Below are 16481 nucleotides of genomic sequence, written 5' to 3'. Positions count from 1 at the left end.
CGCCTCAGACCATAAGACAAGGCAGTGGCAGAGGGGGGACTAGAACCCCGGAGGCCTGATTGCCGCATGGCAAGTAGCCGACGCTGGAAGCTGCAGCGCTGCCCCCAGCGGGGCACAGCCCCAGACAGCCCTCTCGGAAGCGAGCGCTGTCTCTTTAACGCCAGGGCAGGTCACCTGACTGCGCACGTCACGCGGTGCCCCAAGCCAACATGGCTGCGCCCAGGGCAGGGCGGGCTGCGCCGAGCTGGGCTCTGGTGCTGGGCTTGGTGCTGTGCTCGGGGCCCGGGGCGGCTGCGAGCTCCTCCTCTTCCAGCGCGGCGGCGGCCTCCAAGGGGACGTGTGGCTGTAGCGCGGGCCGGGGGAGCGGCGGGGAGGCGGCCGCGGCGGCGGCCTGGAGGTATTCCCCGGAGGCCAATGCCCCAAGTCCGGCCGTGGGGCCGGGCACCCGCAAGGGGCCCGCTGCACACAGTCAGGTGGGCGAGGCCTACAGCTGCCCGTGGCGGGGGGCCTGGGCTCCCAGAATTGTGGTTTGGGATGGCGGGTGCCTTGTAAATGGCTGGGTGCTCAAAGCAATTTCCATTATTAGTTTATTTGACTTCTCAAGAACAGCAGTTTTTAGATGTGAGTGCTCCTTCAGCATGTAAAATATATGGCACGGTAGACCAAAATACATGATAGGTTGTCCAAACCTTACAGCCTAGACGAGAATATGGGCCATCAATAACGTTGGGGAATGGGTAATCAGACTTGCATAATAAGAGATTTCAGAGTAAGCAGCCATGTTAGTCTGTATTCGTAAAAAGAACAGGAGTACTTGTGGCACCTTAACGACTAACAAATTTATTAGAGCATAAGCTTTTGTGAGTGACAGCTCACTTCATCGGATGCATACATTGGAAAATATAGTGGGAAGATTTTATATGCATAGAAAGTTCTTCTGCAGTTTGTAAACGTTGTCCCATCACCAACACCAGAGCTATGTAGCACCCTATGTTCTTCACTTGATTGATATCAAGTGGCATGATGACAAGAGCTTATGTATGGATTGAGGCAGTATTGATTTTGACTTAGCTGGGAAGTTTAGTGTAAACAGTCTGGGTAATGTGACTAGCTTAATGGAAATGTATATCGGGGAGTAGCAGCAGTCTAGAAAACATTTAGATTAGAATGTTGTTCTGTGCTGAAATCTTAGAAAAGAGAACAGAAAAGTTAATGGCGGTATGTATATTATGTGCTTTTGACTCAGCTGTAGTTGCTTTGTTCTAAATGCTACCTAGTTGTTCCAGAAAAATGCAATGAAAGCTGACTAGTATTGGAGGCTAGCAATGTAAGAAGGAAGTTATTAAACAAGTTATTTAGTCTGGAGAGAAGCAATACATTCTAAAAATATGAAAGAGAACTCCTTTGTAGGTTATAATCAAGTTGCGGAACTTCCTGTTAGGAAAAAGAAAAGGAGTAATTAGGAATAATTGTGAGGTAGCTTTGCAAAGTTTGGAAATATACTGTGTTCATATGAACACTTAGAGCCAGATCCTCAGTTGCTGGAAACTAGCATAACTCTGTTGATTTTAGAAGTACTATGCTGATTTATGCTAGCTGAGGATCTGTTCGTTAACATTTATGTTAGCTAGGTCAAAAAGGTCAAGTATCTGTCATAAGAATGGCCATACTGGGTCAGACCAATGGCCTATCTAGCCAAGTGTCCTGTCTTCTGACAGTGGCCAGTGCCAGATGCTTGAATGGGAATGATCAGAATAGGGCCGTTATTCGAGTGATCCATCCCCTGTCGTCCAGTCCCGGTTTCTGGCAGTCAGACGTTTAGGGACACCCAAAGCAAGGGGTTGTGTTCCTGACCATCTTGGTTAATAGCCTATCCTCCGTTAACTTACCTTTTTTGAACCTAGGTATATTTTTGGCCTTCACAACATTCTCTGGCAGTGAGTTCCACAGTTGACTGTGTTGTGTGGAAAAAGTATTTCCTTATGTTTGTGTTAAACCTGCTGCGTATTAATTTAATTGCGTGACACCTGGTTCTCGTGTTATGCGAAGGGATAAATAACACTTCCTTATTCACTTTCTCCACCCCATTCATGATTTTATAGACCTTTCCCTTAGTTGTCTGTCTTCTAAGCTAAACAGTCCCAGTTTTTTAATCTCTCCTCCTATGAAAGTTGTTCCCTATTCCTAATTATTTTTGTTGCCCTTCTCTGTACCTTTTCCAATATTTTTTCTGAGATGGGGTGACCAGAACTGTAAGTAGTACTGAAGGTCAGGCCTAATATGGATTTATTTAGTGGCATTATGATATTTTCTGTCGTCTTATCCTTTCTTAGTGGTTCTTAACATTCTGTTCGCTTTTCTGACCTGCTGCTGCACATTGAGCAGATGTTTTCAGAGAACTATTCACAATGACTCCAAGATCTCTTTCTTGAGTGGTGACGGCTAATTTAGACCCCCATCATTTTGTATCTATATTTGGGATTGTTTTCCAACGTACATTACTTTGCATTTATCAACACTGAATTTCATCTGCCGTTTTCTTGCCCTGTCACCCAGTTTTGTAAGATCCCTTTGTAACTCTTCACAGTCAGCTTTGGATTTAACTATCTTGAGTAGTTTTGTATCATCTGCAGACTTTTTTGCCACCTCACTGTTTACCCCCTTTTCCAAGTCACTTATGAAAATGTTGAACAGCACTGGCCCCAGTACAGATTCTTGGGGGTCCCTGCTTTTTCTCTCTTTGCAGTGTGAAGATTGACCATATATTCCTACCCTTTGTGTCCTATCTTTTAACTGATCCAGTTTCTGATCCATGAGAGGACCTTCCCTCTTATCCTATGACTGCTTTCTTTGCTGAAGAGCCTTTGGTGTGGGACCTTGTGAAAGGCTTTCTGGAAGTCGACTAGATCACCCTTGTCCACATGTTTGTTAATGCCCCCACTGCTGCTCAAGAATTCTAATAGATTGGTGAAGCATGATTTCCCTTTACAAAAGCCATGTTCCTTTCAACAAATCGTGTTCATCTGTGTGTGTGATCATTTCTACTACAGTTTAAACCAATTTACCTGACGCTGAAATTAGGCTTACTGGCCTGTAATTGCCAGGATCCCCTCTGGAGCCTCTTTTAAAAATCTGTTACATTAGCTGTCCTCCAGTCATCTGTTACAGAGGCTGATTTAAGTGAAAGGTTACATGCTACAGTTAATTGTGCAATTTCATATTTGAGTTTCTTCAGAACTCTTGGGTGAATATTATCTGGTGACTTAGTACTGTTTAGTTTATCAATTTGTTCCCAAACCTCCTCTGTTGACATCTTAGTCTGGGACAGATTTGTCACCTAAAAAGAATGGCTCAGATGTGGAAATCTCCTTCACATCCTTTGCAGTGAAGACTGATGCAAAGAATTCATTTAGTTTCTCTGCAACAACCTTGTCTTCCTGGAGTGCTCTTTAAGCACCTTAACCTTCTGTGTCCACGCTGATTGTTTTGCAGGCTTCCTGAGTGTGATATACTTAAAAATGATTTTTTTGCAGTTTAGTTTTTGTTTTTTGGTAGTTGCTCTTCAGATTATTTTTTTTGGCCTGCCTAGTTATATTTTTACACTTGACTTGCCAGAGTTTGTGCCTTTCTATTTTCCTTAGCAGGATTTAACTTCCAATTTTTAAAGGCTGACTTTTTGCCTCTAACCACCTACTTTATGTTCTTGTTTAGCCATGGTGGCATTTTTTTTTTTTGGTTCTCATGTTTTTGTGTGTGTGTGGGGGGGGGGGGGGGGGGGAATACGTTTAGTTTGAGCCTCTATTACAGTCTTTTTAAAAGCTTCCATGCAACTTGAAGGCATTTCATTCTTGTGACTGTTCCTTTTAATGTCTGTTTAACTAGCTTCCTAATTTTTGTTCCCCCATTTGAAGTACTACAGTGAGGTTCTTCGGTTGCTATTACTGAGAGGTTCACCTGTATTCACCTCTTGGATCAGATCGTGTGCTTCACTTAGGACTGAACCAAGAATTGCGTCTCCTCTTGTGGGTTCCAGGACTAGCTGCTCCAAAAAACGTTCATGGTGTCTCGAAATTTTCTCTGCATCCTGTTCTGAGGTTATATCTACCAAGCCGATATGGGGATAGTTGAAAATTCCCATTATAATTGCCTTTTTTTTCTGTTTTTGTAGCCTTTCTCACCTCCCTGAGCATTTCGCAATCACAGTCACTATCCTGGTCAGGGTGCTCGGTAGTATATTCCTACAGCTATACTCGTACTAGTCAAGCATGGAATTTCTATCCATGGAGATTGTATGGTATAGTGTGATTCATTTAGATTTTTATTATCTTTATATTTCTTTCAATGTAGTGCCACTCCCCCATCAGCACGATCTACTGTCATTCTTATATGTTGTGTATCCTGGTATTACCATGTCCCATTGATTGATTATTATCGTTCCACCAAGTTTCTGTTATACCTATTATATCAATCTTGTTTAACACCCAGCACTCAGGGTCACTATCTTAGTTTTTTACACTTAGGTATATGTAACCTCATACACCAGGTTATAAACTGATCAGCAGGGGTTGATCAGTCCCTCCCTCGCAGTTGCATAGCAGTACTGCACAACTGACCAAGTGCCTAACAGCAGTGTTTCAGAGTCTCTGAAGCCTGATACATGAGTGCATTTGTGTCCATTATTGCAGCCCATCTTGCAACTGCATTTGTGCCTGATGGGGGTCCTAGTGAAGCCAACAGAGCTCTAAGCAGAGTGAGAGGTCACCCCATTATATGTAGTTGAAGAATCGGCACCTAGATCAACTAACAGCTTTGAGGAAGAACTGGGACAGGTTTAGCAGGAGTGACTGGAGAGTTCTGTCTTGCGGACTTACTTTCTTCCATAAAATTTGAAGAAAAAAATCCATTTAGAAAATTTAATTGTGAGATGGTTTTTGTATTTTTTGAACTTCATTACTGAGAACATTTAGGCCTGGTCTACACTACAAGTTTGTTGAATTTAGCAGCATTAAATCTAATTAACCTTGCACCTGTCCACACAACGAAGCCATTTTTGTCGACATAAAGGGCTCTTAAAACCGATTTCTTATTCCTCCCCAATGAGGGGATTAGCGCTGAAATAGACATCGCCGTTTCGAATTAGGGTTAGTGTGGATGCAATTCGACAGTATTGGCCTCCGGGAGCTATCCCCACAGTGCACCATTATGACTGCTCTGGACAGCACTCTGAACTTGGATGCACTGGCCAGGTGTAAAGGAAAAGCCCCAGAAACTTTTGAATCTCATTTCCTGTTTGGCCAGGCGAGCTCATCAGCACAGGAAACCATGCAGTCCCAGAATTGAAAAAGAGCTCCAGCATGGACCAGATCGCTGTATGGGGAGATGAAGCCGTGCTATCAAAACTACGTTCCAAAAGACGAAATGCCAAAACATTTCAAAACATCTCCAAGGCCATGAGGGACAGAGGCTACAGCAGGGACGCAACACAGTGCCGCGTGAAACTTAAGGAGCTCAGACAAGTGTACCAGAAAACCAAAGAATCAAAGGGACGCTCTGGGACAGACATGCTGCTTCTACGCTGAGCTGCATGCAATTCTAGGGGGGGGCTGCCACCGCTACCCCACCCCGTCCGTGGACTCCGATGATGAGGTACTCTCCGCCATGCCTGAGGATTTTGCGGATGGGGAAGAGGAGGAGGAGGACGAGCTTGAGGAGAGCACACAGCACACTGTTCTCCCTGACAGCTAGGATCTTTTTCTCACCCTGACTGAAATACCCTCCCAACCCAATGAAGCTGGAGAAGGGACCTCTGGTGAGTGTACCTTTTAAAATATAATACATGTTTTAAAAGCAAGCTTTTTTAATTGTTAATTTGCCCTGAGGACTTTGGGATGCATTCGTGGCCAGTACAGCTACTGGAAAAGTCTGTTAATGTGTTTGGGGATGGAGCAGAAATCCTCCAGGGACATTTCCATGAAGCTCTCCTGGAGGTACTCTAAAAGCCTTTGCAGAAGGTTTCTGGGGAGAGCACCCTTATTCCGTCCTCCATGGTAGGACACTTTACCATGCCATGCTAGTAGCAAGTAATCTGGTATCACTGCATGACAAAGCCTGGCAGCGTATGGTCCCAGTGTTTGCTGGCATTCAAGCAACATCCATTCTTTATCTCTCTGTGTTATCCTCAGGAGAGTGATATCGTTCATGGTAACCTGGTTGAAATAGGGGAATTTAATTAAGGGAACATTCAGAGGTGGCCGTTCCTACTGGGCTGTTTGCCTGGGGCTGAAAAGAAATCTTCCCTGCAGTTAGAGTGGCGGGGGGGGGCATTGTCGCTGAGCTGTTCGTGTTTGGCTAGCAGGGATCTTCCCTGATACCAGCCTTGCAGTGGGGTGAGGGGTAAAGTGATCATCCCAGAGAATTGGATGGGGGGGGGGGGTTAGTTTGGTTTATGCTGCTGCACGTTAACACTAAAACGCAGCGACTAAATGGCCAACTCAACGGGCTTAACTTGGTATGGGAAAGGAGGGCACTGCTGTTATGAAGGTTGCAGAAGCCGAAAGACTATGGCTTACCATGGCCTCCTGCAAGCCAAATTCTGTTGCCTGGCACTGCGTGTGTGATCTCTCACACCAAAGCCGAGGCACTCAATATAAGATGCAAAATGCGATCTTGTACCAAAATCACATGTGCTATGTAATGTGAATAGTGTTGTTCACCGTGAAAGAGTATAGCCATTGTTCTGTAAAATGTATCTTTTAAAACCTTTCACTCCCTTTTATTCTTCCCGCAGCTGCAAATGTTTCAAGTCTCCCTTCCCTGTCCCAAAGGCTATCTCAGATAAGGTGGTAAAAAAAACGCAGGCGCGATGAAATGTTCTCTGAGCTCATGCAGTCGTCTGGCACTGACAGAGCTCAGCAGAATGTGTGGAGGGACACAGTACAGGAAAGCTGCCAATGAAGGTGAAGACAGGAGGGACGATCGAGATGAGGTGGCGGCAGGAAGATCAGAGGAGGCAGGATGCAATGCTGGGGCTACTGTGGGATCAAAAGGACATGCTCCAGCATCTGGTGGAGGTTCAGGAATGGCAGCAGGATCACAGACTGCCACTGCAGCCCCTGTTTAACCGCCCTCCCTCCTCCCCATGTTCCATCGCCTCCTCACCCAGATGACCAAGGACGCGGAGGGGGAGGCTCCGGGCACCCAACCACTCCACCCCAGTGGACAGCCCAAGCAACAGAAGGCTGTCATTCAAAAAGTTTTGAAGTGGCCTTTTCCTTCCCTCCTATCCTCCTCCCGCACCCCACCCGGGCTACCTTGTGAGTTATCTCCCTACTTTTATAATCAATTAATAAAGAATACATGTTTTTTAAATGATAGTGACTTTATTTCCTTTGCAAGCAAGCTGTGATCGAAGGGAGGAGGGCTGGTGGCTTACAGGGAATTAGAGTCAACCAGGGGGGCGGGTTTTCATCAAGGAGAAACAAACAGAAGTGTCACACAGTACCCTGGCCAGTCATGAAACTGGTTTTCAAAGCTTCTCTGATGTGCAGCGCTTCCTGCTATGCTCTTCTAATCACCCTGGTGTCTGGCTGTGCGTATCCAGCGGCCGGGTGATTTGCATCAACCTCCCATCCCACCATAAACACCTCCTCCTTACTCTCAGAGATTGTGGAGCACACAGCAAGCAGCAATAACAATGGGAATATTGGTTTCGCTGAGGTCTGAGTGAGTCAGTAAATTGCGCCAGCGACCCTTTAAATATCCAAATGCACACACTACCACCATTCTGCACTTGCTCAGCCATTCAAACAATAAAAGCTCCTGACTACTGTCCAGGGTGCCTGTGTATGGCTTCATGAGCCAGGGCATTAAGGGGTAGGCTGGGTCCCCAAGGATAACTATAGGCATTTCAACATCCCCAACAGTTATTTTCTGGTCTGGAAGTAAATCCCTTCCTGCAGCCATTTAAACAGACCTGAATTCGTGAAGACGCGAGCGTCATGAACCTTTCCCAGCCATCCCATGTTGATGTTGGTGAAATGTCCCTTGTGATCCACCAGTGCTTGCAGCACCATTGAAAAGTACCGGCTGCTTTGTGTACTGGCTGCTTTGGTGATCCAGTCCCAAGATAGGGATATGCGTTCCATCTATAGCCCCATCACAGTTAGGGAATCCCATTGCAGCAAAACCATCCACTATGACCTGCATATTTCCCAGAGTCACTACATTTGATAGCATCAGCTCAATGATTGCGTTGGCTACTTGCATCACAGCAACCCCCACAGTAGATTTGCCCACTCCAAATTGATTCCCGACTGACCGGTAGCTGTCTTGCATTGCAAGCTTCTACAGGGCTAGTGTCACTCACTTGTGAACTGTGAGGGCTGCTCTCATTTTGGTATTCTTGCTCTTCAGAGCAGGGGAAAGCAAGTCAAAGTTCCATGAAAGTGCCCTTATGCATGCGAAAGTTTCAGAGCTATCTAAACCTGCAACACTATGCAGTCCCACCAGTTTGTGCTTGTTTCCCAGGCCCAGAATCGGCGTTCCATGGCATGACCTTGCCCCATTAACACCATGATCTCCAAATTGCCAGGGACCACAGTTTTAGAGAAATCTCTGTCCATGTCCTTATTTTAGAGAAATCTCTGTCCATGTCACCGCGCTGCCGTTGCCTCCTCGCCTAGTTTTTCAGGTTCTGGTTCCGCATAAACCGCATGATAATGCGTGAGGTGTTTACAATGGTCATAACTGCTGCGGTGAGCTGAATGGGCTCCATGCTAGCTGTGCTATGGCATCTGCTCAGGCAATCCAGAAAAAAGGGCGCGAAATGATTGTCTCCCTTTGTTTTCATGGAGGGAGGGTTGACTGATATTTACCCATAAGCACCCTTGACAAATTTTTGGCCCCCATCAGGCATTGGGAGCTTAGCCCAGAATTCCAGTGGGCAGCGGGAACTGTGGGATAGCTACCCACAGTGCACCGCTCGGAATGTCGACGCTTGCCATGGTACTGTGGACGCACACCGCCGAATTAATGTGCTTAGTGTGGACGCATGCACTCGACTTTATACAATCTGTTCCCAAAAATTGACTTCTGTAAAATTGGAGTAATTTCGTAGTGTAGTCAAGGCCTTACTTGAAAATATGAACCTAAATTAGTCTTCTTTTTCAGTTGTTGTTCAGCTCTCAACAAAGCGCTACATTTTATATAATTGTGTGTTCTGCTCTGCTGCTCAAACATGCACCTGTTCTGGCAAGACCTTCCTATGGATCACTGGGATGTGCCAACTGATATGTAATGCTTTGTCTTTGGCAGGCACATTCCCAAGCCTTCCCTTGAATGGGATTGGGAATGTGCTTGCCAGTGACTTATGTGGAATGGAATTGGATCAGTTTGTGTAAATACCAATCGGTTGGTTTCTGCTATTGAAGTTGATGATTCCCTTGTGTAAGGCTGTAGTTATGCTTCTGAAGGATTATCATGTTCTCAGTACGAGTGTAGCCCTGCTTCTACGCTCAGGCATGGACCAGGGATAATAATGTAACATCAGTGGAGTTATGTCACTGTGTAACTGGTGTAATGGAGCTGAGAACTAGGCCCTGTTTGTATGTATGCGATCCCTTCAGTCTCATCATGCCGCTAAACTTTTAATTTTGTTCCCAAGTCCTTTCTATTTTGTTATATTCTTATTGAGAGATGGGGTGTAGAACTGAACACATTATTCCTCGTGAGGGGACACAGTACTATTTGTTATCTGACTCTTTTTATTTACTCTTCTCAGTTATAATTTCACTGATTAGTTATCCATAATAAAGGCTAAGTAAAACAGGAAACGGTAATGCCAAAAGAATAATCATTTGCCAGGTAGAGATTCTCAAATCCTGTTGGGAAAACATGATTTTCTATATTAGAAAAAAAGACGGCTACCTGATATTCCTACAACTGTTGGAAAGCCTATTACAGTAAAGGGAGACTAAAAGATGCAGTTATATTAACATACAGTGGTTTTAATGAATTTGGAAAGGACTCTCTACCTTAAGACTTATCCATTTTAGTCCTGCATTACCCTCCCCTTCATCATTGTTCATTGCAATTTAAAAGCTTTAGCTTCATCAAAATAAACTGCTAGCTGCTTCTTATATGCTGTCATTCTAAGCTTTGTTAGAAAGAACTGCGGCAGTTATGCCTAAACTTGAGGTTTTTAATCAATTGGTATCTACTTCTTTCTGTTCATCTCTATAGCTCTCGCTATGGAACAAAAAATGTAAATTTAAATGACATTTCCTTTATTTCTACATACTTTAGGATCTTATTTATGTCAGTTAATGACCTCAAAATAACTAATGTTTGGGACAAAAACGCAGAAGCCAGCAGACACAATGTAAATGGAGTACGAAATGCTTTAATGATCTTCAAAGATGGCTCAGATTTCATCCTAAAATTGTTTCAAACAATAAAAGGAAGTTTATGACTGAGATCTGGGTCATCAAAATGGTCAAAAAGACTCAATACCTAAACGTTAGATGAGTTGATATTATCGTCAGTAACCTGAAGTCTTCTGTGAGAATTGCATTATCCTTAATCAAAACACCTACAAGGGTCTTAATGCTGTAGTTCACTTAGTTTGTAGTTCCTTTATTTTGTTTTCCCATGTGTTTAATGTTCTTTTCTGACAAGGTAGTTTTATAAACCACTGATATTAACCTAGTTGACTTGATCGAAATGTGATGGCAACACTTGAGCAAGACAAAACTGTATTGAGTTATAGATCAGGAGATGAGGGGGAAAAGCAAAACTTATTGTCAGCATGGACAGCATCTAAATCAACGTCTAAATCTAATATGCAGCTGATGATAAAGGGTTCGCTTCTCCATCATTTCTACTTACTGTAAAGTCAGACTACAAATTTTCCTGTAGGTGAACCTTTTCTTGGATGTTCCTCGGAAGCATTGAGCTAAAAACTAAAGAGAAGAGTGTGGGGTTGGAAATAGGATGTTCTCTTGCACAGCACAAGAAACAAAGTGGATTGTCACCACGTAAATAATTCACAGGATAGTTAAAGGATAAAGCCCAAAGCCCCGTTATAAGGCTCATAAAAACTCAGTTAGGAGCTCTTATCAAAATGTAAGAAATTTAAAAGTGGGATCCCAAAGAGCAGGGGGAGGGATTATGACTCTTTGACGTTGGTATCTGAGGTGGGGCAGTCGGCAGCCCCAGCAGGCAGCTGCAGATGTTTCCAAAGATCAGATCTCTTATTCACACACAAACTATGGTGCGCTTTGAAACTCAGTATTTTTCTGGAGGGGGACATTCTTGATGCCTGAGGAATAGTTGACCTTCTCCATCTCTGTCAGCAGGTGGTACCTTCTAAGGGGGTTTGTCCCTTTGTTCCATTTTAGCCACATGTGTGATGGGAAGGGATCATCTCCATTGTAAGATTGGGGCAGCTAGTTTGGAGGTGGGCCTGGTGTCTGACAGATATTCTCATATGTCCACCCTATAAATATAACTACAAAAAAGACATCACTTCAGCAGATTTGGTCTCAAGATGCTCTGATTTGGTTCTTGAGGACAACAAGCTGTGTGCACCATTTATGTGCATAGGTCACTTGGCCAGAAGACCAGTATTGGTACATGCTGTACTCAGTGCAGTCAACTAGACACTCCTCTCCCTGATTGATCTGCTGCTGGACTTCTGCCTCCGTAGTTAAACTTGGGCATTTCCTCACCTTGGTGAAACTAAGTTCAATCTTCATTTTTAAGTTAGAAGCTAAGATTTTCATTTGTTGTTGGATGAACAGTGTTCTTGAATCCATTAACTAATTTTAGGAACTTGTTTCCCTTCAGTGCTGAACACCTCCACGCTCACTGTCAGTCAGTGCTTCTTGGTTCAAATGGGTGCAAAGAGGCCATTTGTCACTTTGACACTATCACCTGCAATCAAAAGATGATTGTATTCCAAAACAGCAGCTTGCTTGAGCCATAAAATGGGTGGTGGTGGTGTCGTAATTAGAATGTATACTCCAAAAGTCCTATGTTGGGCCCTAGACTTGGATGTCATGGTAGAAGCCTGTGGTGCATAGATGGGTGAGTGCCTGCATGATATGCGAATGTTGGGTTCAAAAGGAAGGTTTTTAAAGGCCACATTGATAACAGGGCATCTATCAGAATTCTTTAGATTGTGGGATGACGTGATCATTGAGCTGGAAAGTTTTTTGTGTACTGATAACTGACTAGCAAGCTCAAAAATCTGCGACTCCCAAGCCTTCTCAGAGCATTTATTTTAGCTTCAGTGAGTCAGCAAGAGATTAGAAGGTAGGCAGTTATATAGCTCTGATCGTGTCTCGTTGATGCATTCTTTAAAAGTCCCCAGGAAACTTAGGAGTAACTTCTTATCAGGAAACCCACTTGCAGTGAGACAAGCGTAAAAACCCAGACTGCTGTTGAGCTGAAGATGATTCATAAGCATTTAGACTTCTTTCTGTAAGATCAACTTCAAATTTAGTCAGTTTAAAAAATATAATAGCCGGCTGAAAAGTAATTTCAGGTGCTCTGTCAGCCTTGAGTTCCCTTTGCCTATTGTGTGGTTTCACAACCACTTCTGGCTGTCTTGTAAAAGATGGTAAATGTTGCTGTGAAGGAACCCAAACAAAAGTGGAAATCTACTGTAGAGAAGGGAAACAGTGAAGCTGGTTGGACACAGTGCTGTTAAATGAACAAAGTAAACCTAAAATAAAAATCAAGAAATAGGAATTGGACAGGGAACATAAACTCCTCCATTGCCCACTTAATGTATCCAAATGGTTATATCTGGTAGCATCATTGTGAGATAACAGTACAAGACTAGAACTCTGCAGAAATGGAAGACTACCGATTCTCAACATTCTCAGCTTCATGGTGCATCAACATGGAAGTCCAGGTAAGCTTCTGTCTGAGAAGGGTATCCATGGACATTACAGGTGAAAGCCAACTTGATGGCTTCCTTTATGTGTTTGTTTTACAATAACAATTACCCTTGTAATGTAGGTCATACTGCAGGATGGATATCCTAACAAAGGCCACAGCTGCTGTTGGGTATTTATTCTGCAGTGAAGTGTCAGTGGAGCGAAGCGATAACTCACCGGTGCACAGCCTGCTGCTGGTCATCTTGGGAATTAGCTCTTTCCAGCCCAGAGCACCCTCTGCAGGCCGGTGTCTCACCTGCTGCTGGCCCCCGTGTCCCTTCTGGACCCCAGTTCCCCTTTACCTTGGGGTCCTGCCCCCTGACAGTGCCCCCACACTCTGGGTCTCCCCTCCCAAGGGAACCCCAAACCCTCTATCCCCACCTTGCCTCAGTGGCTACTGCCAGTTATCCTCTAGGCCCCACTCACTGGGGCAGACTGCAGTCTGTCATGGCCACTCCTCATTGGTGAGGGGGGTTTGGACCTGCTGCCTTTGCCTAACCCCGGGCTGCCCCTTTGCAACCCCAGTACCTGTTTTGGCCTTTGACGAGGCCCACAGCCTGGGGATTTGCCAGGTTGGAGCTCCCCAGCTCCTCCTCCCTTTCCCCAGCACTGCTCTGTCCCAAGTACCCTTCTCTCAGGCAGCCAGGTCCTTCTCTCTCAAGAGCTAGAGAGAGACTGCCTGAGCTCCTGGCTCACAACCCTTTTATAGGGCCATCTGTGGCCTGGTTGGGGCATGGCCCCAGGTGTGGCTGCTTCCGCAAATCAGCCTAGCCTTTTCTCTCAGCTCCAACCCTCTCCAAGGGCTGGCTTTTAACCACTTCTGAGCTGGAGCAGGGTAATGGCCCCACTACAGTCAGTCTATTCATTTTCGTAAATAATAAGAACAGTTTAAAATGTGAAACAGAAAGTTAAGTATTTTAAGTCCATATTGGGCCTAATTTATATTGATGGGTACTGGGGAGAAAGGTTCTTTTTATCTTAACTGTATAACTCCCCATATTTAAAATCCAATGGACTTTTCTCCATTTTACTGTAGTTCTAACTCAGCTACTCAAGAAGTGTGGCTTATGTATACAGATCTCAGGAACGATCTCTGAGAAAGGGCATCTATATCCCTTGCCCTCCTAGACTTCAAAGAGTTATCAATCATGAGGGAATCAAAACTGCTGTCTGCTTGTTTCAAGAAGATACATCCCCTGCTAGATTCTGTTGTGTTGGCTCTGCTAGTTTAGATTTTTTTGGTCCGGTTCTGCAGTTGCTTTTCCCATTGAACTCCTGTTAAGTCGAATGTGAGTTCCGCATGAGTGGTCACAGGATGGGGCCCATGTCTTTCTTGATCACTTTCAGATGTAATGAAAACAAGGCTTGTAGTTCGGACTGGGTGGGAGGGTGAGTATTGTGTAAGTCAGCCCTCAGCAAATCCACTCATCTACTTGTGTCATGGGAGTTAATTGTGGAGGGGAATGGTGCTTAGAAGCAGTGAGGGAGCGAAGGGAGCCTCTCTTGATGTGCTTAGGAACATCACTGGGGGAGGAAGGAGGCAATCTTCTTCCCCCAGACCCTGCATACAGGCTGACAAGTAAGGTAACTTTTTTTTGTTTAGTGACATGTTATCAACAGCTGATGCCAACTGTCCTAGTTAGTTTTGCCATTGGGTTATAAATCTGAGCTGCAACTCCCTATTCCAGCCCAGATTTCTTACTGAGGCATCACCACCACTGTTGTGTATTGAAAAACATCCAGTGGCACCTTCAGATTTAAACCTACCTCTCCATATCTAACTGGCTACTGCTTGAATCCACTCCTTCTCCAACAGGGTGGATCAAAATTTAGTAAAAAAACCAAACAAACCAACCTTAAAGAGGACTTCTTAAATTTAAATTAAATACATTTTTCTTTTTAAAAATAAGCTGTTTAAAATGTGACATTATGATAAGATGTGTTACTGTAATCTATTAATCATTAAAATAAAGAAAGCTGCTAAAATGTTAATGAGTTAAAGGATGCTTTTTAATGTACACACAGGATTTTGGAAAAACATCTTTAACTCTTGAGGCAATTTAAGTTTTATAACTATGTCACAATTCCTGTACTGCATTGAGTATCTGCAATAAGAATCCCCATCACTGGAGATTTTAGGAACAGGTTGGACCAATATCTGTCAGGGATGGTCTAGGTTTTCTTGGTCCTGCCTCAGTGCAGGGGGCTGAATTTCACCTCGAGCCAGCCCTACGTTTCTATGATTATTTCCAGTGAATGCTGGTATTTACATTATTCCAAATATCAGTACTTTCAGTTTCTGTTATGCAGAAAACTTTTACTGTTTCAGTTTAACCTAGCAGGTGCAGAGAAAATATTTTCTTCATGTGGACTAGTTGACAGGCGAACCTTGAAAAAGCAGGAAAGCTTGTTTTCCTTGTCCAGTCTGTGAATATAAACCAAGGGGAGAAGATGGGATCTACCAATGCTAAAAACTTGAACATGGGGCCAGATTTTGAAAGGTGAATGGGAGTTGACATCAGTGGGAGTTAGGCACCTAACTGACCTACGCACTCTTGAAAATTCCACTGAGTACCTATCTGCATCTTTTAGGTGTCTAAATATCTTGGACAGTCTGGTCCATGGTGACCAGAAACAATCCATCAATACACTAACGACCATTAATGCTGTCTTTGGTTATAATACATGAGTTTTAAATCAAAATATGTTTTGATAATTTCCCCCCCTCTATATCCAGCATATTTAAGTTTTTTTATTGAATTAATAAAAAAAACTAATTAAAAATGCTGGTTTTGTGCATTTGTAATATAATTTCAGTTTCTATCCAAATGCAGCTTGACACAAATCATGAGTAAAAATGGTCGCCTAGCAGACTAAAAAATGCATCATTCACCATTTTCTAATGCAATAAAGTAAAAAATTAAGAATCTGAATAAACGTATGTTGAGCTACATAACTGCATCTATAAATGTGTATCGATAAGTTTATTCTGCTGGTTAGCAAAAAGTACATTTAGTGTAAAGTTCATATTTAGTTATTACAGTCACTAAGAAAATCTTTCTTTAGGAAAATAACTTCAAAAGTACAAATACAAAATAAGATTAAAATCTGATTTTAAATCAAGGTTCCTTTGTGTTGATTGAAATCGTGATTACAGTCAGTGATTTAAATCAATTCACCGTGTTCTCCAGTCCCATCACTTAACAAATGTCTTGGATGCAATTAGGGTTTGTATGATAAGGTGCATGGATCCCACACTAGAGCAAATCAGGGGGTTACCTCACTTCAGGGGGTCTTACCACCCTGGCAACCCATGTCGCTGGCCAGCTGGAGCAAAAGAGCCCCCGCCCAGAACTCAACAAGGCGCAGGTATTTAAACAGGAAAAGGAAGGGTTTGGTGGCTTTTAGAGTCCTTTTTTCTTCCCTCTTTCTTGTTTCATCCCCATGGGGAACGGAGCCAAAAGCCTGCCAGAGTCAGGTGGCGGGGTGCTGGTGGAAGAACTGTGGGAGCAGCCCGCTTTTCATTTGCTGAGGACTGCA

The 16481-nt window shown here is 43.8% G+C and overlaps 1 protein-coding gene across 1 annotated transcript in view; it reads left to right on the top strand.

Annotated features, from left to right (window-relative positions):
- The first annotated feature begins 209 nt into the window (after window positions 1-209).
- Window positions 210-16481, top strand: part of SUMF1 (sulfatase modifying factor 1) — a 79933-nt gene continuing 63661 nt past the window's right edge. Inside the window, exon 1 of the mRNA XM_077822291.1 lies at window positions 210-473. Within this exon, the coding sequence (XP_077678417.1) occupies window positions 210-473 (264 nt within the window). The remainder of the gene's footprint in view (window positions 474-16481) is intronic.

The sequence above is a fragment of the Eretmochelys imbricata genome, chromosome 7, assembly GCF_965152235.1.
Source record: "Eretmochelys imbricata isolate rEreImb1 chromosome 7, rEreImb1.hap1, whole genome shotgun sequence".
Classification (NCBI taxonomy): domain Eukaryota; kingdom Metazoa; phylum Chordata; order Testudines; family Cheloniidae; genus Eretmochelys; species Eretmochelys imbricata.
The sequence above is the reverse complement of the archived record's forward strand: the minus strand, read 5'-3'. Positions and strand labels throughout refer to the sequence as shown.